This window comes from Rhinolophus sinicus, linkage group LG07 (genome assembly GCF_036562045.2).
Source record: "Rhinolophus sinicus isolate RSC01 linkage group LG07, ASM3656204v1, whole genome shotgun sequence".
Classification (NCBI taxonomy): Eukaryota; Metazoa; Chordata; class Mammalia; order Chiroptera; family Rhinolophidae; genus Rhinolophus; species Rhinolophus sinicus.
The window spans coordinates 41,652,038-41,679,630 of record NC_133757.1 but is presented as its reverse complement, the minus strand read 5'-3'; the positions used below and the strand labels follow the sequence as shown (position 1 = coordinate 41,679,630).

Sequence of the window (27,593 nt, the reverse complement as noted above, 5' to 3'; positions counted from 1 at the left end):
AATGGAGAGATGAAAATGTCATTTTTTTGGTGAGACCATAAAACATGGTGATTCCTGTGTGAAAACTGGTTGGGTCAAGTGTCATTAAAAAAACGAGCCTATTTCACACTCAGGGTAGGTCTAGAGATCAGCCATGGGACTATATGAGACTATAAATAATATGAAAATGCGAAACTCTAAGGTCAAGAAAGGCTGATTGAAAAGCTCAACTTAGTTCTCTTCAACACCCTGACAAAATGGCAGGGTTTTTGGTATGGCTTGTCCAGCTATCAAGACAAGACCTATTTCACAAAAGAAGAAAGTTTTGTTCTAGATTATTGCCCTCACGCCTTCCCCCCATCAAAAAAAAGAAAATACGGTTTGTGGACATACAATATTTTAGGTTCAATTCTTGCTCCATATTCAAAGGGCTTCCGTACTGTTTAACCTGCCCATAAAACCCCCAACTCTTGAGAGTTAATAAAAAAGAATCCTATGAGCAACTTAATAAAACAAAGAAACTGCTAGAAAATAAGCATTTTACAACTTGCTGAAAATCATATCTTCCAATATAAAAAATTATGCCATTGTTCTCTTGGAAAATACAAAGCAAAGCACTTTTGTGTGTGTGTGTGTGTGTGTGTGTGTGTGTGTGTGTGTGGTGGGGGGGAGGGGGGCCGTTGCAGAGCAGTGAAGGAACTGTCTTCAGAATATCCTGACAGTCTCTTTGAAAATGAAACATTTCATTTATACGGCAGAAGACAGTTGTGGCAAGATTAGAAATCATTTCGAATCTCCCAGGCAATCAAAATACAGTCTTTTCATGAGGATGGAAGGTCTCTTGTTTGACAGAAAATGCTAAATAAACAATTCTATGGGTAGAAATGTGAGAGCAATTTATTATTGTTCTATTCACTTTGGTTAAAACTTTAGAAACCACATGAAGCCTATAAATAGAAGCTTTTCTTTGTCTTTGGGATGTTGAAAGCAGTTTCTCTTAGGTCCAAGGCAAAGAGGCAGGAAATTATTGCTTTTTCTCCACCAAGGAGTAACACACCAATTTAGACAATGCCTAAAAGATGGATTCTTTAAAAACACTGTATATGGGAAGAACAGAAAACTTGTTCACATTTTTTTGAAAAATCAAGGGCATTGTGTTATAAATGAACTGTACTGTGGGGTTTTCTTTTTATTTTAGACATGGGCAGCTTAATTACTTATGACAATACTTTATGTTAGCTTACCCAAAAGAGTATAGCACTGTACCTTTAACAGTACCTTGGAAATAGGATACCTTGAAAGAGTTCACTTTAGACTCTGGAAAAGAAACACAAGTTCTGTAGAGACTGTTACAGGGTTGGGAGAACCTAAGTAACATTTGGCCAAATTCAGGTCCATAAACACTTAGTTACGTTTGGAAACAGTGTGCTTAAGCATGATGATGCAAAATGATTACTTCTAGGTCAGTGTTTTTTAAACTGAGGTTTACAGCCCATTAGGATTACAGAACCTATTAAGTGGGTTACAAACCCCATTTTTAAAAAGTGAAATAGAATATAATAGAAAAGAAAATGCTAGAGTGCACCATCCATATTAGAGGTAAGTAAAATAGTTAGGTAAAACTATTGGTTCAAATAAATACGTATATTTATATATGTATATTTACTCTCCCATTCATATATATATATATATATATATATATATATATATATATATAAAACATACATATTTGTATGTGTATATACTAGCTCACCATGTTAAATTTGATTATTATTATTATTACGAAACATTAGATTAGGTATTATTTGTATACCTACAAATTCTTACCTGGTAATTTTCATGAAATGGGTCATTTCTAATACTACCATACAATAAGAAAATTAATATTTTTAAGAATCTTTCTAAAAAACTAACATCTAATGGAGCCTGAGCATAATAGGCCCTTAAGTGTTTACTGAACAAACCAATGAATGATTACAAAAATATAAGAATGTACAAATAGATTGTTATCTACATGAATACAACAAACATCTCTGAACCACAAGTTTACTCCATGGGCCTGGGCAGCTCCTCTTCCTTACATGGAGCTATACCTCCAACACTTGTCAAAATAAAATGCCAGCATCATTCTTCTGTTGTAAACAGCACAGGTATTAACAGAGACATTAACATTCACAGGCCAAAAAGGTATCCGTGGAGTCCATGTCTACATTACAGTGAAACATTTGCTTGGAAGGGGACAAACTGAGTTAAATGTTCAGGCAGTTTGTCTACACACTATAAATCATCTAGCTGAAAGATGAGCATTTATCTTTCAACCAACTGTGTTTATCATTCTATAAGAAAACACATGGATGAAACAAAAGGACTAGTTTTGCACATGACACTGTTGGAAACATCATTCTACCTAAGTCAACTGTGTGGTCTCACATCACTTATATCCCCTTGATTTATGTTACAAAGAATTGTGCTTGTGGCTGAGTAAGGCTGGGCAGACACATGACTCACTAATGACCAATGGATTCATCAAAACTTGACCCTGAACTAGGAGCTGTGGATGCTACAAATAGTGACCAGTAAGACAAACTTCTTCCTGTAAGACACTAGAAGTCAAGTTAGGAAGATATACCTTAAAAATTAATTCAAGTAGGGCTATGACTCCAGGTCAGCAAGAATAATGGCTTGTGTTTATTTGGTGGTTGCCTGTTTTAATCAACTACTTGAATAAAGATATAGGAGATTTCTCAAACTTACAGATGACAGAGTTGGAAGGAATAATCAAAATGTCTAAGAGTCAAGATCAAAAAGCTCTTAAGAGGCTGAAAATTGGCTAAAAGCAAATAATGTTAAATGTAATAAGGGAAAATGCAGTCTTGAACTTAGTGTACAAAATTATTGTACAAGAACAGGATGGTGATGCCCCATCTCAATAACATTTCTCATTTTAAAAAGACCCACTTTTCTTAGTGAACTGTAATTTCTATAGGAGTCAAAAGAAAGTACTTCATAATACTGCAGACAGTATTTTTAAACGAACACTGATTAACGGAAGCATACTAACAGGAGCATAAAGAATACTCTAGGCTGAAAGCACCAGGGATGGTTAGCCTAGAAATACAAAGATGTCTGAATGAGCAAGATTCAGGAGCTCTTGAAAGCAACATGAAAACTGCCTTTATAATATCTAAAGGACTTTTATGTGGGAAAAGAGTTTATACCCTTCCCTTGTGGAGTTCCTTAAGGGAACTGGTCCCAATGGGTAAATGTGGCAGAGCCATAGTATTTGGTCCAATATAAAAACAAAGAACTTTCTAAAATTCAGAGCATGTCAACAACAACAACAACAAATCCATGGCTGTGTAGGGTAAGTAAACTCAAATATTGAGGTCACTGGAAGAACAATGGAACGATTACTGTGATGGATATAAAATGAGATTAGATTGAACTGTTGCATTGCCTTAAAATTCTAAGAATCCTGGACTAGTGAAGGATTCACAGAGCTGGGAACCCAGGGGGCAGTATGGCTTCTTGGGGACAAAGGACCAGGATTGGGCCTTCCAAAATGAATTAAAAAATGCACTCCCTGCTCACCTCCACCACTTTTTAATTTTCTGAATTTGGTATATATCTAAAAATTATGCTATATTTGGAATGAAGCTGTTTCGTGTTCTCCAAAAGCTGTTGTGAAATCAATGATGGACCTTTACAACCAGTGGCATCTTAGGACCAAGAAAATACAGTAAAATGCAATTAAACCGTTACCAGTGGTAGCCTCTGGGTAGTGGGACTATGAATGATTTTTATTTTTTCTTTTTGCATGTCTTTCCTTTCTGCAATAAAAAAGATATTACATTTCTAATGGGAAAAAACATTTTAGAAGGATGACTTAGAATTAGATTAGTTTTTTATCTAGAAAAGTCCCACTGGTGAAAAATGAAAGTGATGTTTAAATGATGACATTTCAATGTTTCCCAGAGAATATACATAGTTTTCATTCAGCCAGAGCATTTACTTTTGTAGACCGTGAAGAACAACCATGGCCTCAAATCTAATTTCAACATGAATGACTGAAAAGTTGCCTTTACGTTACACTCTTCAAATATACCCACATGTTAACATTTTAGTGGGCAATATTCTACTGCCATTCTTTTATTTACTAAAGTAGTTAATCTAAGTTGTAAAACTAGAACCCCCAGGGACTTAAAAGAAGCCATTTTTGTTTTAAGTAAGGAAACAAATGCAACCCTTTAACATTTTTATTTTTCTAAACTGGCCTATGTGTACAAAAGCTATTCACTTCAGATAGGGATGTATTTTGACTATCCTGTGGCAATAAGGTACTAAATACTAACTCATTTAGCTGACAGAACAACAATATTGTCCTTACCTAATTTTCAGGATGGGTGGGGCAAGGGGAGGGTGAAGATTTATTATTATATCCCACTCTGTGGGTTCATGAACTGGATTAAAAAAAAATTGTCCGTTCCTCTTCTTTGATATGATGTTAAAACTATCATATTACATTTAAAATCCTCCTCCCTACAAAACACAACGAGGGGAATACTTATTATGATCTTTAAAGAAGGATGTTCAAAGGAGGTGCAAGTTTGAAATATATAACTCTGAATATACAATGTTCTTTCAATGAAGGCTGGGCAAGGGTCATAAAACTATAAAAAAAATACCCTGACCCTTTGGACTATAACAGCTAATCATTAGCCATCCATTCGTAATGTTTACCTTTTAGTGTGTTATTTTCACGTTTTTCTTCATGGGGACTAACCATTAGTATCCCCCTAAGACTAACAAAAGTACATTCATTGCCTGCTGGCAAATGATTTCTGGCCCCAAAGCATTTGCTGGTAGAAAAAGTTAAAGTATATCTAGGCTTATATTTCTATTATTGTTGGGCATTAGCAGCAGAATAAATTTTTCTTCCCAAGAACTCTCTTCTAATTGGCTTCACATATGATGGTAAAGAAGGCACCCCAAATTCACACAGATGATTTACATGTTTGTGAATCAAATTTCGTAAAATACAAAAACTTAAACAGTGTAGGTGTCTCAGGAATTTTTTTTTTTTTTTACCAAATTGACATATTTGAAATTTATTCACTATTTAACACCTCTTTCTCTTACCCTCCCCCCCCAAAAAAAAGACTACCCCAAAGCACCATGACCTCCCAAATTAATATTCTTTCGCATTTTAAACAGGGAGCGTGTTTGCATTTAAATGTGGCTATGTAAACAAGGTGTTTGACTGGGGGAGATTTTCTTCTCTGAGTATTCAAGAGCTGGAGTGAAGCTATTTAAAGAATGGAGTATTCAATTCCTTAGGCCAGATGCTAGTATAAATATGAAACTATGTTCACACTGCAGATGAAACTATTTTTAGTCGGTGCATTTTGAAGAGCACTATTCAGTTAAGCATTGTAGGGTGGGCTTTCAGTAAGCTACAAACAGAATCTCGAAGGATTCTTGTCCCTGTGCTCACACTGGCCCCAGGGCTACAGGGAGGGCCCCCCTCAGCTGGTACACAGAGCGATGGCCTCTCCAGGTTAAACACCAAAGGACTTTTGTGCAGGTTAGTCAAAAGCCACTGCTGCAGCCCCTCTGCAGTGCTCCCTGCTTCCTCTCCCACATCCCTGGATCCTCCCTTGGGAGATCCAAGACACCCCAACCCCCCAAGTCCAGGCCCAGCAGGGCTCACTCCGGGCCACACCAGGAGCCCCTGGCTGCTGCTCTAGCCCTGAGGTGTGTCTATTCTGACTGGTGCAGGTATGTGCCCTACAGTGTTAATGTGCTGATTTTCCCCCTTCACTCTATCTGATGAGCCAATAAGTTGGACTCTATTTGATTCTAGACTTCAAAATCAAGAAAGGTGCCAATCTAAAAGGGATTTGAGGACCACAAAAATGTGCAAAAGCAAAATTATTTTAGGGCAGATCCTGGCAATGTTTTTCACACCAGGCACATCTGTCCCTGCCTGCAAGTTCTGTTAACTAACTGTTGCTAATGACACCAGTGTAGGTATGTTGACTGCACAGGTCATTTATTTCCCAGTGCCTTGCACATACTGGATGCAATTATAGTCAATGCACACAGAAGGAGCTCAAGAAATAGCATAGTCAAGGATGATCGAAACCAAAATACAAGCACAGAAGTCAAGGGTGCAGCCAAGAGGCCGAACGCAATTCTCAACATCCTCCAACACTTGTCCTGCATCACGTCCATGGAACTTTCTAGGGGACCAGTGGACTTGACAAAGAATTGTCTTGCTCCTTACTCAAATATAACATGCTCTGCCAGGCCAGTCCTGCTGGGCAGTGACACTGGCCTATAGGTCAGCTGTCAGGCTGGATCTTCAACTAAGGCACTGCTGTAATGTCAGCAGGCTGTGGTCCTGGACTCAGTCTAGCTGTCGCAGTCCCACTGACAGGCCACTGTCCCTCCAGCTGTGAGCGAAGCTAGGAGGTAGATGTAAGTACTCCTTTCAGTGTCTCTGCTGTTAGCAGACCAGCAGGTAACAAGGTAGGGAAACAAAGTCTTGGACTAGAATGATGAAAGCTTTACTTAGAATCTGAAACGGGAGCTAAACCAGCCAAACTGGGGACATGGAGCTGAGAGTATAGAGATCATTCAGTTGTCTTTTTTCATTTATACAAAACTCATTCAAAGGAAAGAGACTGGAAATGAGGGAACTAAGAGAGGGACAGGAGGGAATATCTTATTTTTCTTGAAGTATATATTCTGCTTGTTAAAAGATTCAAGCATTACACAGACCAAGGCTTAATCTCCTCGAGACAGTCAGTATACTCCCATTTGTCCTAATGGAAAAGAGGCGCACAATTTTGGGTAAAACACCAGTTGCTGTGCACCTCCACCCAAAAAAAAAATCTGTGGTACTGAGAACACAGCTCTAAATATTTCTCAAGATTCTACTAACATTAGAAACCACTCTAGCTTCTCTTGTGGTTTATTATGATATCACCAAATCCCTGCTATGTATTTATAACTGTGTAAGTCCTAATTACCAATCATTTACTCTAAGACCATAAATTCTGTTTTGGTGACTTACATGGACAACCCATACCACGGGTCGATGGGTTAAAGTACTGCTTGGATGGTAAAATGTATTCTAGTCCAAACTTCAGGAGTTCATTCATCAAATATTTTATGCTACTATTTTAATGATTCATTTAATATTTAGATTCAAAACCGTGGTATTTCTAGCTGATGGCAAAATGCTCAGCTGAATTACCTTTTTCTTTCCCAGCATAACAGACTAGAGCACAAATTGACGATGGTCTTCAAAACACTGTTGGTATCAGATTGCTGGCAAACATATCCCGGGCCACTCCCCGGACCATATGTAATGTTCAGAGTACCACCGTGCCTGCAGCGTCGTTAACAGGCATCCTAAAACTTGCTGTATGTATTTAAATGATTAGGAGAGGAGTATGGACGATGAACCTGTTTCCAGTGGTGCTTCAGCGTCTATCAATTACGCAACACAGCACAGATGTGAGCCTTCACTTTTGTTTTTCGTGTGCCGCTAAAGTACACTCCCTTTTAGAGCAGTGTTTATTTCCTTTTGCTTAATTTGAACCCAACGTTTAGACAAGGGAGTTGTTCTAATCGAGTCAGTCTGAAGGATTCGATCTCAGCAAATTACCTTTGGCTGGGCAAACTTCTAAAGAAACCAGTTCTAAGCAGGACTCAATTTTGCAAGGTTATGCAAGCACTGTTTGGGGCCGATTACTAGTAATAACAATTACCCTTTTCCATGTTCAGAAATTGCCAAGAGTTGAGATTCTTAAATCCGCATCCCCAACCAGAGGCTGAGTATTATACCATTTAGAAGAGTCCAGGCATCTCAAAGGCAACATTCATGTCTTTATTCTATTGTTCCTGCAGCATTTAATCTATTGGTGCTCAATTAACACTGCAACGGACACGCAAAAGGGGCAGGTGCGTGGTGGTTATTTTCAGACTTCACATCTGTGTGGCAGCTAGACTTCTGAGCCGATAGATTAATTCAGTGCAACTCGTTCCAACCCTTCCCAGCCTGCTGTTGACATGAGGCTTGCCACAGCCCGAGCAGGTCTCACTGCTATCAATAACCTAGGCTGGGCTATTGCCCAAAAGAAAAGCCTCAAAGGAAATAACTTAAGTGTGGTGTACACTAGTGGTACCCAAGTCAATTTTAGGTGGTACATGGATAAACATATTTTTTTTTATTTGAAGAGTTATGTATTTAACTTCACTGTTATTTATAGCAAATGATATGTTTTCCATTTACAGTAGTGATATAAAATTTCCCATTACATAAAGTTAAGTAAAAAAATAAATTAAAGAAAAATATCAAGTAAATCATAAAATAGGGTGTTATCAAGATGACAAAAATTGTGACGTTGGTTTGTAAACCACTGAAACCTAGGATATTCTAATTTAAGGCCTAAGACGTGAATGAGGCTACCATGTATCAAGTGCTTTATTGTGCCAGACCATGCCTAAAGCACGTGGAATTCAATGTTATTAAATCCTACAACATATCCCTGTGAGGTAGGAATTATTATACAGATGTTTTGTTTTTTTAATTGGGGAACCAGGGTCCAAATCCAGGTCTGCCAGACATCTACCATTACATGATGCTGCTTCTAGGTGTAAGATTTAAAACGTAGTCATCTATCCATTCATCCAACATATGTATTGAGCACCTACCACATGCCAGACAATATCTCAGAATAAAAATTGGGGTCGGGGAAAGACCCTCATTTCCTTCCCTGTAAGTAGTTTAGTTTAATAAATGGCACATGGGGTCTTGATCAGAATAAAAAAGAAAAGGTTTGTCATCTTGGGCTCCAACTCATGCTCCCAGGAAATAGACCCAATTTAGACCCATAAACAATATGCAGAGCTCCTGAGTAGAAAACAGAAAGTCATTATTTTATGAATATTTAGGCTACTAAACATGAGATTGATTCATGCAATAAACAAGTTGCTGTTAGAGGTGGCCACTTTTTTGACAAAAAGGCTTTCAAACAAAATCCTGAGGCAGGCTACATATCATGAAAACATGACATATAAAAATTAAGCCATATGACATGTATTTACTACAAGAGGGGGCTCTACTTCACCAAAAGGAGTTTCCAGAGGGCTCTCCACTATGCAAGACTCTATAGAGCACTCTAAAAAGAAAGTAACTAATAAGCATACAATGTGTCCATAGCACATCCACTTATCCAGAGAACAGAAAGTAAGAATTACCAATTGTCCATCCCTGCTGTCAAAATTTCTAATTTGAAAACATAAAAGAAATATACATGAGATGAGGGAGGCATCTCTTCCCTCCCACACATGCATGAAAACCAGAAATCCTCATATCGGGAAGTGGAATCCCACCAGCCTTGTGGGTGGACACACATCATCCTTGTTTTTCTTCTTCATAGCATGACAATTTTGTACTCTTTAAAGGGAATCAACCTGTAGTCTTTAACTGAGTCAAAGACCAATTTCAGGAGGATGTCCATGAATGTCCTCAAACGTCATTCCAATTTTGTGGACGTAAACAAATTCCAAGTAAGGAGTCCATAGTGTTCTTTAGACTCTCAAACTGATCTAGGCCACCACCCTCCAGAAAGGTTTAAGCACCATCAGAACAGGAGAATCTGTCTTTCCCCGTCACATGTACAGGGACTACTAGGAAAACGCAGTAGATAAAACTTGGTGGGAATGCCTGAGGGGTGGCTTTGGGGGGCAGCAGGTGCTTATCAGTACACCTCCTGCCAAACCCCAAACCTGCTATCTAGAGTATAGATTCTATACCACCCTTATCTTCATTCCAAGAACAGACTCAGTAGGAGGAGGTCTACTCAGCCAGAAAGCTCTGCCCATGGTGAATTCTCTGATTTTGTGAGATCCACCATTAACACTGTTTTTGGGAGAAAGTGTTTCACAGGAATTGATTTAACCGTACTAGCTCCATTTGCAACCATGAATAATGTAACCAGGCAGAAAGTTGACATTTTCATGGAAAATTTCTATCATTTGCAATCTAAGGGACGGATGGGTGGCTCAGTTGGTTAGAGCGAGAGCTCTGGGCAACTGGGCTGCCTGTTCGATTCCCACATGGGCCAGCGAGCTGCACCCTCCGGAACTAGAATGAAGTTAATGAGCTGCCGCTCAGCTCCTGGGTGGTCAGATGGCTCAGGTGGTTGGAGCGCGTCCTCTCAACCACAAGGTTGCCGGTAGGTTCGACTCCTGCAAGGGATGGTGGGCTGCGCCCCCTGCAACTAACAACTGCAACTGGACCTGGAGCTGAGCTGAGGCCCCCACAACTAAAGATTGAAAGGACAACAACTTGACTAGGAAACGTCCCGGAAGTACACACTGTTCCCCAATAAAGTCCTGTTCCCCTTCCCCAATAAAATCTTTAAAAATAATAATAATAAAATTGCTAACTTTTTTCTTAGCGTGTAGGTAATACAAGCTAAGACTATGATATAAAAATATTGCTTTGATGAATCAAGGATACCCAATGAAGGGATAAAGACTTAACATTTGGAGTTTCAACTGATAGCCCTTTATCACCAGAGAACGCATTGGTAGGCATGAAAAGTCTTCTTAGTTATGAAACAAATGAAACACTATAAATCCAAATAAATCAAGAAAGAGCCTTCAGCTTAATTATCTTCCCTTCAACATTTCAGAACGCTTTCTGGGTGGAAGTGCTTTGGCAAAATATTAGGAATTTTAACGAGGAGTATATAATATGTGTATTTCTCTTGCTTGCCAGTTGATATGAACAACTATGTATTTATTGGAGATAATGAAAGGTCAGCACTTAACATCAAACACAGGAATTCTGTCTGGAAAACCAAATTTCAACTAAGTCTAACTTCCTAGTGGGAGGAGTAGGCCCTTCAGAAAAGATCTAAGCCAGAGACGACCATGGCATTCTTCATTTCTAGTAAGATCCTGGTAGAGCAGAGAGATCACATGAGATGGGGATCTCCTCATTTATTCAACAACCATGTATAGGAGACTACTGCTGAAGAAACAAGGGTCATAATGCCTGCTCTTTAAGCATTTACGGGTTTGTTCACACGCCACACATGGGCTCAGGAACCTTCTTCCACGCTCCCAGTGTACTTTGCTTACCTTCATCCATGCAGACGGATGGCTAAACTCTATCCTATAACTTAATTGTGTCTGTCTGCTCGGCCACACTATGAGTTCCTGAGGGCATAGAGGATATCTCTTTCATCTTCATTTTCCTTCTGTAACAAGTACGGTGTCCTGGCCTCCTTAAGTACTCAGTGCATGCATACAGCAGTGATTCCACTTCAAAATAAAAGGGTTGGCAAAACATCACAGCTGTCCAAATCTCCTGGATCAGCACCGTCCAATATAAACATAATATGAGCCACATATATAATTTTAAATTTTCTAGTAGCCACATTAAAAAATTTAAAGGAAAAGGTAAAAGTAATTGCAATAATTTATTTTATTTAACCCCAGATATCAAAAATATTATTTCAACATGGGACCAACATAAGAATTATTAATGAGATATATATTCCTTTTTATGCTAAGTTCTTGAAATCTGGTGTGTATTTTACACTTATAGTGCATCCAATTTGCATGCTAAATATTCAATAGTTAAAGTGACATGTAGTCCTATCAAAACAAAGTTATGTTTAACAAAAAAAAAATATTTAACACTGCTTCAGTTTTCAATTTTAAACTGAAATTACAATTAAATAAAATTAAAAGCACAGTCTCCCGGTTGCAGTAGACACATTTCAAGCGTTCAATAGCTACATGTGGTTAGTATCTACCATACTGGACAGCACAGTTGCAAAATAATGTACACAGTAAGCTCTTATTTTCAAAGCAAAACAATTCACGCGCACACACAGATAACTGGAGGAATAACCACCAATTGTTAGCAATGTGTTAATTCTGGGAGAAGGAGTGGAATTGGAAAGGAGGTGATGAGGACTTTTACTTATGAATGCTTTACATTTTTACATGTATTCTATAAAATGTAAAATTATGGAGAAAACCAGATTGAAGTACTATTTTCTTTAAATAGAGACAAATACAGCTACACTCTAAGAGCGGCAGGGAGAATTTAGATCCCTCGGGTAAGGACTACCGGAAATATGAAGGAAGTAGAAGTCATGCTACACAAGGTGTGTGGGATTGAGGCTGTTGGTGTTTGCCCTGAAGAATGGAAAATAGAGGGCGGGGCAGCTATGTACAATACTTGAAACATTCTCAAGAACAAGAAAAATTTAGTTTGTTCTCTGTTGTTACAAGAATAGAATTAGTAGCAATAATATACACCACTAGTACAATAGTTTATACTATAAGCCATACATTTCAAATTTAATTCATCAAAAGAATTTCTAACACAGAAATGAATCGACGATGGAATGCAACTGCCTCATAAAGTAACGAGCTCCCAATTATTGAAAATATTTAGAAAGTCAACTAATGAACACTTTTACTGAGGATATTTAAGAAGTAGTCAGTGCAGGAAAGGTGTCATCACTAGAATTTTCTAACTAGATTATCAACCCTGAGATTTCATTATTCTATGAGATTTATCATTATCCTAAGGGTATGTGTGAGATATTACAAATGTTCACACAACATCCAATTTTCCTCTCCTTCCAAGAATGCTATAGGATTATATATCCTCCTTGAAGTAAAACATGACAATGGAATGAATCACTTTGTTGACTAATGAAATGTGAGTAAAGCAATGCATGTTACTTCATGTTACTGTTGAGTGTAAATATTTAATTGCTAGTACCCTATACTCTTCATCTCTCTTTTCCCAGTTTTATAAGCACAGAAGCACAGAGGAAGCCCAATATGGAGTTTCAGAGAGGGAAAGTTTGTTCTGTAGAGTCCTGTACACCACAAGGAACTGGGAATAAACAAAATGAACCTTTCTTGTGTTAAGGCACTGTGATTTTGGAGATGTTTGCTACCGCAGTACAATGCAGGCTGTCCTGAGGTAGATTGAAAATTTTTGCTTGTAGCGTCCGAGAGAAAATGACACACAAAACCATGGCCTTAGCAGTGTGGTTTGGTTTCTTTTGGAAAAATCAGGCACCTCAAGGACAAATGGGATTTCCAGTTTGGACCATCCCACAAACACACAAGCATCATACACCTACCAATACATATCCAATAAACTGCAAGAATGGCAAACTCACAACCAGAGAAGCATCAGATGAGGTGAGTAATTCACATATTTCACTTGTGATATCCAATTTGAAATCCTGGCACCAAATTTTCTAACCAACTAGAATCAGCTGTTAATTATGATCTAAGAGTGACCAGGGGATATACAAGCAGGTTGTTTGTAGGACAATGCACATAGGTAAATTCTAGACTAGAGAATTAAATTTTAAAATATCATATTAAAATCACTTCAAAATAATGCTCAACATTTTCCAGACTCCTAGAAAACTGCAATCATGGTTTATGTAACCCTGAATCAATTTCAGTGCCTTGTAATATAATAGATACTCAAATGTTTGTGAATTAACCTGAATGAAGTCACATACCACTGTGATCTGTGTCTTGGTATTCTTTTATGTTGCAATTGTCCACTTTACTTTCTTTGGGAAGAAAACAGCATTTTGTTAGGTTTACTTTTCTAAAGGAAAGAGGAAAGGAAACGAACATTCTTGATGAAATGCTCCCACTGTGTGCTTGGTGATTCTCCATATGTGATCTCATCTAACCTTTCCCAGCCCTGTGAGACATGCATTGTTAACTCTGTTTCACAGATAAGTAATCAAAGCAGGATTACAATTTTTAAAGTCATATAGCTTATGGAGCAAGGATTTGAGTCCAGTGTTGTCTTATTCTGAAGTCCATGCTACAAAGATTTTAGTAGAGTGGTCAAAAAGAAGCCACTCTAAAATGATAGCTTGGATGTTTGCTCATTCTTTTAAACCTTTGATTGAAAACATTAATACAAAACAATGGGAACTAAATGATCATTCTCAATTAAAAAAGAATAGAAACCCACATGTGAAAAGCCTATATTTACACACAACCATCACGTGATGGGTAATTAGCCAGGTAACTATAGGTTTTTCTCTGCTAGAAAAGTATACGTTTCATCATGCTTTGAAATCTGCCTTATTATCAGCACAGCTATGAAAACAATGTTTTATTTCTTATTGAGTGAATAGGCCAGGCATGAAGCATGGATTTTTTTTAGAGCCTAACAGAATACTTTCTTTGTGAACCAAAAAAGTAGAATGGGTAGTTGGAAGGTGGAGAAAGAATATCCTGTACCATGACTAGCAAGTAATCATTTTAAGGGAGGTGAGGACCAAAACAGTGCAAATGCCTAGAATAAGAAGTATTAGATGCTGTGCTTCAACCATCTCCTTAATAACCTGTCACCTAAAAAAGCAAAAAAAGATTACAAACAAGCCGATAATAAAAAAGATAAAGCAGGACAAGTCCAGTCTGGATTGGTTTATTTCCCTGCACATTTTTGTCATTGCTATAATCCTGAAACATGAAAAAGATTCCCTTGAGGAAGAGAGAAATTAATAAGTGCCAGTATTAATATGTAAAATGTCCACACACCACAAACTCCTACAACACCAAAAATCCTCAGGCAACAGACTAGCTTTGAACATGTTCTAAAGCTCTCTCCATAAGTTTCCTAGGGTGAGTCTATAGCTGGTTACTATGAATTAAGCCAAGAATACTTAGAAACTAAATACCACAAGTATGTTGCTTCTCTTACCAGGTACCAATGAGACAACCCCTCTACTAGAGAGTGTCCCAGGAAGTGTGGGCAAAGACGTCAAGTCAACCATTAAATGTACGTAGGTGTTCCCAGTAGACTCACAGCAGAGAACAGCAGAGATTTCTGTGGAGGTTGATCATAAAAATCGCATGTTTACTTAACTTACTAGGCATAGCTTTGAAGTTAGAGCGCCTACATGATAGAGTTAAGACTGTTACTGAGAAGATAAGACAAACACATAAAAAAATATACTGCATCATATTGACAGTTATAGAATAAGGTGCTCAATAATGTGGTAGAGACACTAAGTGAGATAAGAGCTCCATAAGAAGGGAAAATCCTATGAGCTGAATGGCTACAGGGACTTCAACTGAATTTTAAAGAAAAGAGAATTTCTACAGGTAAGAGTGCTGGAAGGGGCATTCCAAGCGTGGGTCAAGGCAAAGAGCCACTCAAAACATACTGGCAAGTATGGGGGACAGGGGAATGGGTATATGTGATTAAAGAGAAAGAAGACCAAGCAGTTAGACTAGTCAGACTAGAGCAGAAGGTTTACATAAGGGATAGGAGATAAGGTAGAGAGATAGGCTGTCTCAACATTCTGTGTGCACTTTGAGCTGGCAATTCCACCTCTATGAATGTACAATATAAGGAAATAGTCATGGATACGCGTAGGGCTATAAGAAGTTCATAGAGTGTGTGGGAAAACAGAAGCAACTGAAATGTCTAACAATAGACACGCCGCTATAATTAAACACTAATGCAGGCAGAGGGAAACAGTCTAGAATATTTTACAACATGGAGGCATTGTCACATTCATCTGTACAAATTTAAATTGGGGGGGGGATATTAAGTTTCATTTTTATGGGGAAAAAGAGTATGCATATGAATTCTTGCCTATATAACATTCATATTCACTGGCATATAGATAAATAAAAACGCTAACAGTAGTTACTTCTGGGTGGGTAGAAAATAAGCAACATATTTTGCTGCTTTTTGTTTGTCTGTATTGCCAACATTTTCTAATACAAACATGGATGACATTGGTCATCTGAAAAACAACAATGAAAGTTATTTAATAGGAAAGAAATGGAGGCTGAGACTAAACACTTCACTGGATACTTGCTTACAACATTTGTATTTTATGCAGTAGGCATGAGGGTATCGAAAGGCGTGGGGGTACAGGCTGAAAGCCAATATTTAAAGAAGGTGAGAATATAAAAGATGCCAGAAATGATTAAAAATCAAAAAGGCAAGTAGACAGGTCCAAAGGAAGAGAGATCAAGGCAAGGTACAGCTCTGGAATTTTAAGGTAGAAAAAGCGATGCCACTTCATCCCAGCACACAGGGTGAAGCAACTAGGAAAACCCCCAGTGGACAGCACTATTTGTTCAGCCCTTTGAAAACCCACTATTATTCCAGGCTGCCCTAAATAAATATATTTATTAAAATGGGGTAAAAGTCCAAACTTCAGTTTTCCTCTGCAGTGAACTGTACAAATCACAAACTTAAACACACAATGCTAGAGGAGAGAAGGGGAGTGAATCTTTGACATTAAGGAAAATTAATGTTTTGCAATAAAACCTCACATTTAAAGTACTCTAAAAGATAAACGAGCTGTGTGGAAGAATCAGCATCAATACTAAAGAGAATTAAGCCTAAATGCCCAAATCAAATATCTGCTCACAAAATCCTCTGGAAAAGCCACATCAATTCACATGTCGGATGTATGTGCTTTGTGTTCCAAAGTGATGCTATCATGATAACAGTTATAAGAATGGTCTACCATCAGTAATCATCCAGTGGCTAAAGAGATGAGAGGTGGAAAGCAAACAAACAAACAAAAAAACATTTGGAGTTACAATAAAAGGAGAAAGGCATTAGGTACCTACAACTGAAAGGGGAACTATTGACTCAAACCTCATTTTCAAAGCATATTTGAGGCAGAGTCAATGTTTTACTTTTCAAAAGACATTTAATACACCATCGTGGACCAACAGGATTTCTCCCTCACAGTAGACTCCTATCACCAAATGCAAACAGAATTATTGCTTCAAGTTTCCCAATCTATCTATGATACCAGAAACGTCTGAGCTTACAAGAAGCCAAGAGAGCTTAAAAGACTTTTTCCAGTTGACCCCAGGTATGTAACCAGAAACCAAAGGTGACATCATACATAGCAAGGGACTCAGACTACAGCTGAATTTTTTTCCATTTTTGGTTATCTTCCCATCAGATGGTTACCACCACAGATAGTTCACTGTGAAATTACTATTTCTCATTAATGACGCTAAAGCAAAAGTATGGCTGGTTGCCTTCTCCATCGTGGTCTTTTTATCACAGGTAATGGCCATATGATCAAGATAAAACACCAGAAAACACACACACACACACACACACACACACACACAAAGAATTAAACTAACAATATGATAATTTAGGAAAGACTTGTTGGTTTTTATCTTGGTTTGATCGGAGCAGCTTAAACAAGCTGGACACCAGGCTGGTATTCAACTGTGAACCTTTATCGATGCAAAAACCCAGTTGGGCAAGTTCTACCCTAAATGCTAGAGTATACAACTACAGGAACTACAGAAGCTCAAAAGGTACAACACTGATTCAGAGCCACAGTGGCTCCTGCCATATTAGGTGACAATGATATTTATTAGGGAACAGTCTACATTTAATACTGTTAAAAACAAACAAACAGGTAAGTAAACTTCAGGAGGTGTAGTGGCTGAATAGCTTTTTGCATTGAGGAGTAGAAAAATCAAGACCATACAGCTCTAGAAAAAAGTCTAATAATTTTGCCAGTGTCATGTCCTACTGGGAGGGTGATGAACTCATACAATGTAAAAAGGTACACTTGCGTAAAGAACACTCAAACTGTGCCCTAAAATGAATGACCAGGATGGTGAGGGATTTTGAAACCATATCCTGGGGAAGAAGTTTTAAAATTGGGGATGTGTAGACAAATAAAGAGAGGATCTAGTACTGTTTCAAGGAAAGGGAGGAGTAAACATCAGCGTGACAATTCTATGAAGAGCTCCAAAAAAGCCTGAGTTTCTTACCTTGTTCATACATTGTATCCAAGAGGTAAATACTGGTAACCTGAATAATCAAAACAGCATTGAGTTCGACTTTCACTTTCCCCCCCATTTCTGCTATGACATCGTCAATTCTAAAAGTAAGCATACATTCTTAAACTCTACAATCTTCTCTTTAGTTGACTATCCATTGTCAAAAGAAAATATGAATCCGGACTTCTAAAAAGCATTCATCATGCAAGAAAATACGAAAAGACCCGCTAAGGCAACAGAAATTCCAGGTGAAAGGGTCTTAACTTGGCATGAGGCTTCATGAGTGATGGCAGCGTGAATATCTAGTCGGCAGTATTGATGACCAGCTGTTAAATGGCTCACACAGTTAGATTTTACAAAGACTTCCCTTCCAGAAGGAATAGCCGAGATAGCTCATTCTTGCAGGACAATGTTCAACTATTTGATTAGATGGCCAAGCTGAATTTTAACTTTGAAATGAAATAGGATAACTTCCCATGTGTGTTCCCAGGTTCTTAGAAAATATCCTGTCACTAAGTTGTTCCAAGCTTTGAATGTCTTAGATGCAGACTCCTGGAAATGGGAACTTGCTCCTGTCACAGTTCCTTTGGGCTGTCACTTGACAATGGCATGAAGCAACCACTTGAAGAAAGAGCCATGTTGGCAGTTGGAAAGCATGCTTCTCCAATATGAACTGCTATGATTGAATCGTTTAAAGAAAGTATGGTTCACACAACAATATAGTCAGAGAACCTTGTGAGAAAATCCTTTGGAAAGTGTCTTTATGAATTTTTGATAAGCCCCATATGTAACTGATTTCTATTTTGAATTCAGGGATACTATAAAGGCCAAGTCTGTTTCAGTGGAGAGGCCCTTTTGTAGGGATTCCTCATATTTGTGAATAGAATAATTCAACAATATATCATCTAAGAAACCTCCGAAGTTTCTATCATAAGGAAAATAGTATAACTAGCCCAGCAATGGAAGTTCAAATATAAGCAACAAATACCCTCACAAGACTGTTTAATACACGTACAAAATTTACAGTTAGGAAGGAAGGAAGGAAAGAAGAAAAAGAGTGCCCTAGTAAGAAGCATGTTTTCAATCCTAATAAGTTCATCAGATGTCTCAGGTGAAAAATCCTTATTATGACAAACTGTCAGAGACATTTATACTGTTTTCTTCAACACAGAGCGAGAATCCTTCCCATAGCCACATCCCAGGAAGCAGCTTGACATATCAAAGTCAAAAGTGATTCTAAACCACCATTTGAATACAAGGCCTCCAGAATTTCTAAACAAAGACTATAGTCAGTTTCTAAGTAAGAGAACCTGAGAAGTTAGTTACACTGCTGGCAACTTATGGCCCAGCTTATTTTGACAGAATTTTTGAGAGGAGAAAAGTTATATAAAATATAAATATATATCTCTATGTAAAGAAATACATAAAAACATATTTATTTATTATATATTTTATATATAATAAAATCTATGTAAATAAAAGCAAGGATCTGAAGAATGTTAATGATAGTCTTCTATTGCGGCAGATAGTGTGGAGAGTAAACCCTGCCCTAATCACTAGAACATGTGATTAGGAAAATTCAACAGGGACAAATAAGCTAATGCTGTACTGTGTAGCTCCCTGTCACAGAGAACCTCCTTCTAGTAATAATATGATGATGATACCATCTTACACTTCAATATAAATACTCCCAGAAATCTTAATTTTTTTCTCAGTTGATCTTCTCAAAAATCTAATAAGGCCAGGTACACACTGTTCCCCATTTTATACACAAACATACTTGAACTTGTAAACATACAGCAACTTCTCCAGTGAGTGACAGATCTACAGGTAGAGCCTAGATTCTCCTGACATCCCATCTACTGCTCTTTCAACACCACCATGCTGTCTGTTCCCCAGAGGACACTAAAAGTCTCACCAACAGAAGGGACAGGGGAAGCCATTCTTTCTCTGTCTGATAAGACTTTAGAAACAGAATTGAACTGAGGGAACCCCCATCATTAAATTCAGCCATACCCACACCCACATCTTTTGGTCTCTTTTTTTGATTTCAGCTCAGCCTCCTCTATCTTTTCTTTCTTTTTTAAAAGACACATTTGGAGATGAAGCCATTCATAACTGCCCATCCACAGACAGTTTATGGCAGCATAATTGACAATGAGTCTGCTGCAAAAAAATGAAAATGCTGTTTTAATAACCTTGGCCTAAAATACATTCTGTTGTATGCCTCAAAGGGTTTCAATAAAAAGTCAACCTGTAGAGACATATTTTCTTGGCTTAAACAACAATCCAAAGCATATAAATGTAGTCCAACTATAATGACATATTTATAGGCCAATAAAGCTTACACTGCAGCTTTCATACTTCACTTAAAGGAACTCTGTAAGAAGCAGTGTTATGTAAAATAATTTGATTTTTTTTCAAACTATAGCCCTAGGAATAAAAAAATGCAAGTTTGCGAGATTTAACTGATAGTGTTTATATTCCTTAGTTGCTAAAATTTTTGTAAAATAAAATAATTCTTTATTTGGTTACTTCCAACTGCCATACCAAATATGGGTATTAAGTCCACTTTATTACAAAGGCTAAGTACTGTAATTCTAAAGACAAAAATAAATAACTGGAGGCTTGTGTAGTGAATGATTTAATCAACCCGATTCTTCTGGAAAAACAGGTTCCTGTGTTCGTTATGCTTATGAATAATACATTCCTTAACCCTTCTATTTTAACATAGTTATATTTTTTTGTATAAACTTCACTATGAAACTGTCTGAAAGAAGGTAAAACATCTCACTGAGTAAAGTCACAATTTGAATTGGTTTCATATTCAACTTTCTTTCTTTGAAAAGGACAAAGAGGAGGAAGGCCTCATCTCAGAAGTGTCGTTTAAGATTATTAGTTTTCTCACTACCTAGAGCTGTAGTTTTAGTCACCAGTCATTTGGAATCTTAAATGAAAACTCCAGAGATTTTTAAAAAGCAAATATGACATCTGCAAATATTGTCCTTGAAGGGGAAAGGGATTAAAAAACGAGATTTGTGATTTGAATCAGAGCAGTTATTGGAAGCTGCCATTTGGGGCAGAGTTTTTCTTTGTGGAGTATTAATTTGTTGGCAGTCACACTTTTGTGAGAACACTCTTGGTTTTTTTTTTTCACTATTCAGAGAGAGACAGGAAGTGACACAAACTGAGATTAAAGAGAATTTATTCTACCTAAACACCGAGCAAGAAGAGTTCTTTAGCTTTTATAGGGTAAAAATCCCTTCTTTGAGAGTCAACCTAATTATTTTGTTATTTTTGATGTTTTAAGGTGATGAAATAGCTCAGTTGAAAAAATAACATATTGGAGTTTTATTTTATCCACAGAAAGATGAGATCTTTCCATTCTTTGCTTACTTCCACCAGAAAAAAAAAAAGAGGGGGGTCTTAAGTAATCTCAGAGTTCATCTTCTTTCTTTGGTAAGAACAATGAGGAGTTGGAAGGGTTCTACAGAAGGAAAAACCTAATAAGTGTGTGAACTTCCATTAACAATGTGGTATTGGAAGTGGTTTTAGTGTGGCCAAGAGAAAGGGAGATAAGAAAACCACTGTGTAGAAAGAAAAGTACAGACAACAAATATTTTGATGTTGCAGACAGAAAAGGGAAGAGGTTGAAGAGAAAGTTGCTGGGACAGGAATGCGTACAGCAAATGACACCCCCTGTCTCCCCAATATAAACCCTGACAATGTAGACTTGTAAACCGTAGATCAAGCAGATAATGGAAACTCATTACATTAAGGAAAGTTTTTTGTTTCTCTTTCCACATTATTACAACACAGTGTGCATTCCAATTACAAAAGCTATTTGTCTCAAATTCCCCACAGTTCATACCAACTGAGTAGAATTTCAAGGCCCCAAAGTCTATCCTTAAAGGGGTATTTTACATTTTAAAAAAAGGAGAAAAAGTACATGGTGTTTCTTGCTCAGCGGAGGAGAGCCTCCCAAACAAATCTCCTGTTGCTATTTTCCCTTCCTCACACTAATGTGAAGCTGTCTCCCAAATGAGATGCTCCCTCCCGCCTCCCCCCAAAATTATAATTACCTAGAATGCCTTTTATCAGCAAACACTCCTTGGCCTTGCCTCAGTCCTACTGAATGAAGAATCTGGGAAAGCAGACTCAGCAATTAGTATTATTTTTTAAATTCCCCTAGTGTGTCTGATGAACAACTAGATTTAAAAACCACTAAGTACTTTGAATATTCACTATAAACCAATTTCTTCTGGAATCAATTATTCAAAATGTAGATTATGGACATTTTCTAGAATTCAGAAAGATCAAAACCTTTAAATCTTCTGATGGAATTAAGAGACTAGGTTTCTCTTCATGTTCATTAATAAACTATCAATTTTTTAAACACAAAACAACCCTGCTATAAATACTCTTGTTTATATGTGTGACATCAAGCTTAACCATCTACACATCCTTTTGTCCCCCCGTGGGTTTCCTGTTTAGTTTTTTATTAGTAACAGTATATTCCATAACTAAAAAAAAAAAAAAAAAATCAAACAAACAAAAGAAAGGGTTTAATGTTAAGGAAAACAACACAATAGCGATACAACTTAGATCATACATTAGGAAAGTAATAAAACAGATGTATTATTCAGCATTATCACATGTCAGAACATTAGTTACTGTGTGTTCACAGAATTGAGAGGTGCAATAGAATATATGGGAAGATTTGTATTTTTAAAAAAAGTTATTTTGGCTTTAAAAGGAAAACCACTAGATTAATAATTTTCTTTACATGTGCACATGACAATCAGGCTGCCATGTACAAAATATTACAGCCTGACAACTACCAAAAGATGCCAGGAAACAGTTGATCATTAAACTCAAATTGCAAGCAAATATTAATGCTATTCCCAAAGCACAGCACAGCTCATCACAAACCAGAATCACATGAAAGACCCAGTTAGTTAATGGTGCTATTCAGTTTCCTTATGCCAATTAAGATAGTCTACGTTCGTTGTAATAGTTAAATTCTAGATTAAAACAAAAAACAAAAAACAGGAAGTTGTCACATTAAGGCATGAAATAGGGCTATGAAAATCAGCATTGTGTTAGAATGAAAGAAAAAGATGCCTTAATACGTTAAAAGTGAAGTTCCTCTTTGCCTAAAGAGGAAATAAACTCATCTAAATCAGTGGTCAACAACTATGGTCTTGAGCAATGTTAGGAGAGTAAGTCAGTGAATGCCACAGGGAGATACAAACAGAAGGAAAAAGAAACACACAAAAAGTCACTACAGAACCAAGTGTTCAGAAAAAGCAATAGAATTAATTATGGAGCCCCTTGTATACACCAATCACTGTGCTCATTCCTATATATCTTACGTCTATCTCACAGTGACTTGGCAAAGTTCCAATGTTTTTCAGAGGGGGAAACTGAGGCTTGGAGGTTAAATTATTTGCCCAACACCACACAGCTAACTAAGCAGCAAAGTCAGGATTCAAGCACTAATTAGAATAACTACTCCAAATCACAAGTTCTCCTCTAAAGTTACAATGGAAGAGGAGAAGGCAGAAAAGGAAAAAAAATATAGAGTTGATGGTGATCACTAAATGCTAAAAGCTCAGGGAAACCTAAGCCATGAGTCGCCAACCAACAGTTCCCTGCTCTGACATTGCTCTCCTGCTCCACACTAAGTAACTCATCTCTCTTCCTTATTTTGCTTTTGCTTTTCATCCAACATAAAACATGAAATTCTAACACGGTATTCATAGATGGCATACTATCTACTTAGACCAAATATTTAAACTCTTCATTAATTCAATTTTAGGTGCTCTGATTAAGTCTCATGCCTTGACACCAACTGGAAGCTGCTTAAGACCACATGTCATATCACCCAGTTTCTGGTACAGGGCTCCACACATAGAAGGTCCTATGATCTAACAGGTAAAATTTATCCCTTACACACCTAGTCATCTGTCTGTCCGTATTGCCAGGCCCCTTTGAAGTTAAAGAAATTACACACACACACACACACACACACACACACACTCACACAAATATAAAATATATATAATCTTATATAGATCAGGATTATATATACTATATATAGATACACAGACACACACACACATATACGTCAGAGTTTCTAGAAAAATCTACAACAAAAAAAAATGTAGGTTACTGTATATGAACACACATTAGATTTAGAAGTACAAATTATATTTACCAAGGTCGGCCTTTTCCTTGAGAACGTCTTTGAAGTTGAGTCCACTGTTTAGGGTTGACTGCCTATACTTCAGCAGAGCTTCCTTCTGTCCATTCCTTCCCAAGGCTTCTGTTTTCACTGACCCAGCTTGGAGGCCACATCTCCACTTGGAAAAATCAGAATGTACCCACTTGACCAGGTCTTCAAGCTTCACAATCACCTTTTCGGAAACAGCAATGACTTCATCCTACCAAAGGGGGTTGGGGAAGAACAAAAAAACATTATTTTGTCATTCTGAGGTAAATAATAAATTTTCAACAAAGCCCATCTGAAATACCATTTGAGTGGTTTAACCCTACGCAAGCAGACAATGTGCTTCTCAGTAACAGGAAATCTTCAATCACTCACTTCATTTCAATGGTTTTTCACAGCTAGTTGTCTAGTTGAGGAATAATTTATAAGATATATTTGTTATATGATTAGAAAGGGTACACAAATTGGGCAATAATTCTAATAGCCATTTTTAATGCTAGTTGCAAAAGCCTACTCTGCCTAGCTGATCATTTGGGTGAAAGCTAATTTTTAGGTGCAATTAATTGCAAAAGCAAAAAGTGAGAACTAGATGACTAATGGTTAGCCTGTCTATATAAATGGTCTAAGTAAATCTGGGATTCTTGGAACTCTGACTCACCCCAAAATTCCTATGTTTATGGTACATTTTCCCTTGGCTTATACACAAATATTGAATTTAACTTTTGTCCTAAAAATTAAATAAAACTGTGATGTAATCCCAAAAGAAATACTTCATAAATGTTATGTGCTTCCCACTGAAAGAAACTTACACATTCTCATGTTTCTTAAAAACTTTGTAAGTTGAGAAATGAACTGATTTTTTTCTTTTAATACATATGGGGTAAGAGGCGAGAGGGCGAGTGAGGAGAAAGCCTTTGAATCTAAGAAAAGTAGTTGAAACTTAAGTTTCTCCTATGGATCATAAATTTGAATTTTAAGCATCTCTAATTGCTTCCAGGAAACAACCAACTTTTCGGACTCAGAATTAATCCAGCAAGATATTTAATAGATGTCCATACATGGAGCAAAGGAGGGCCTCTGTTACCCAAAGATTTTTTTGGAAAAGGCTTAAGAAGATCATCTCATGGGTTTTAAGTTAAATTATTTGAAGCATTTGACATTTCAACTTGAACTGACTTCTTTCATTTCTTTTATTTCACATTTCTGAAGAAAGCTTAGCTGTGAAAACCCCTAAGCTTACAAAATCTTAGAAATATTCTTGACAAACAACAACAGGAAGATGTCTCTAAGCTATTAAACAAAAGGAATTCACAAGTGATTTTGGCTAATTTTACTTTTAAACATGACTCTTTCCTCCTCCCCCCTCACCTACACACACACACACACACACACACACACACACACACACACACACTACTCCAAAGCAAACAAAAACGGGTTTATTAAGATAAGCTTCACACAATAAAAAGCCCTGGATTTAGTTTTTTTTAATGGTTTAAGGTAGGATCTAAAATTACACTTTTCCTCATCCAGTTCCAAGCTGCTTCTGAGAAGCAAGTTTGTCAGGCAGCAGCAAAATAACAAATACTCTATCAAAAATGAAAAGTAAAACTTCCATAATGGAATCTTTTTTCTTATCACCATTAAATATGAACTTCCAGTAAATGGCAGACAAAGTGGAAACTGTTTTTATCCTCTGCTCAAGAAAAAATATTTCAATACTTTATGTAAACAATGGGGCATATTACAAAGTACCTTTTCAACCAAAGATTTCATTCAGATTCACTATACTGTCCTCTTGAAATAAAAGATCTATAGTTGTCATGCATTTATAGCTATTATATGGTGATATTAAATGTGAGAATAAACATTCAGATTGGGTATTATTTCAAAGCATATAACAGCTTCTGGACAGGGCACACCAGAAATCAGGTTTAGAATATACTGGATAATAATTAAGTATCAAGGTATACAAGTCTTAACATTAGCAAAGATGGAATTTGGCAACAATTTTACCAAATATGGTTCCCTAGAAGAGTCAAGTTTGGAGATGAGTGTTATTTTCAAATAGCTGTAACTCTGATCAAATGATTATCATTTCAATTACCAGTTGCTTCAGCTCATTTCCAAGAAATGGCATGACTCGCTCTGGCTGGCTTACAACACCCATCAAGCAAATAGTTTATTAACCAAGAGAAAAATACAATCCTTATGATGTCATTGATGAATAAACCCATCTTTCAAGATTCGTCCACAGATTCTGTCCTCCCTTCTTTTCTCTCTGAAACAGACCTTCTGAATATATATACACAATATATAAAAAAAAAAAAAAAAATGCAAGAATTCACATAAACCTGCATAAACCATAAACCCAAGTTTGGATTAATCGTGCAACCAGTATATTTTACTGTGGATTCACAGAGAAACTGGCCCGGCAACATTGTGAAATGCCAGGATTGAGAAGGAAATCTGATAAGCGGAGGAGGGGAATACAACAAGCCAGCCCCAAAAAACAAAACAAAACAGCCAACATATAGAGAGAAAATGTCTCAGGAAACATTATTTTGTATACACAATGGCATAAATCACATGCTTGTATTTACTATTCTGAGCAAGTGCCGACTAAAGTTGCTAATACTCACCATTCTTGGGCAAGTCTCTATGTCTAAGAAAAGAATTTGAATAAGCTCGTCTCATGATTATATTAGCTCTCTCCAAACTGAGAATTAGCACTGGATAAATATTGCTGATTTACTCTAATACAACACAACAGGAACACAAAGAAACACACTTTGTTATTATTCTATTAATGCACCTTGGCTTTTCAATTAACCTGGCTCCCAATCAATATTTATATAGGCTGTGTTGAGACACTTTCTAAGTCCATACCCCCTTTCATCATTGTTTTAAACTGCCTACTTCTGTAATTTGGATTTTGTTCCTACCACTCTATAAAAACAGCTTATTCAATCATAGAATCCTCTAAGTCAGAGGAGATCATTTAGTCAAGAAGTCATAAATTTGCTGCAGGCAGCCTATGTGTATGGCTGGCCTTTCCAAGAGCTCTAAAACTTGGAAAATTGTACACAAAGTATCCAGACTTTCAGCTTCTCTTATAAAATAAAAGGATATCTGTCAAAAACAAAACATGAACAAAAACCTACCACCAACAACAAAAAACAGTTGAAATTGAGTAGCAATTGCCTTCATTAGACAAAATGCAAGGCCTCTAGTTTACCATTATCCCCACCACTCCCTATGTTCTTCCACATTTCCCTTACCTGCCTGGCCCCATAGGCAGGTACCCAGTGTTTCAACTTACATACCCTGCTTTAGTGCACATCCCTCATTTTATGGATAAGGATAAGGTTCAATGACATTTCCAAGTGCCAACTTCTGGTAGAACTTGGACAAGAATCCAGGTTTCCTATCTGCCAACACAGCATTTTTCCTGGACTCTGGAGAATGCCTGGGTTCAAATCCCAGCCCTGAAATTTATTCACTA

The 27,593-nt window shown here is 37.2% G+C and overlaps 1 protein-coding gene across 2 annotated transcripts in view; it reads right to left on the bottom strand.

The window, feature by feature from the left end:
- Window positions 1-27,593, bottom strand: part of ARID5B (AT-rich interaction domain 5B) — a 169,517-nt gene that overhangs the window by 115,575 nt on the left and 26,349 nt on the right. For both annotated transcript variants that reach the window (XM_074339490.1, XM_074339491.1), the window contains exon 3: window positions 24,077-24,302. In XM_074339490.1, the coding sequence (XP_074195591.1) occupies window positions 24,077-24,302 (226 nt within the window). The remainder of the gene's footprint in view (window positions 1-24,076; window positions 24,303-27,593) is intronic.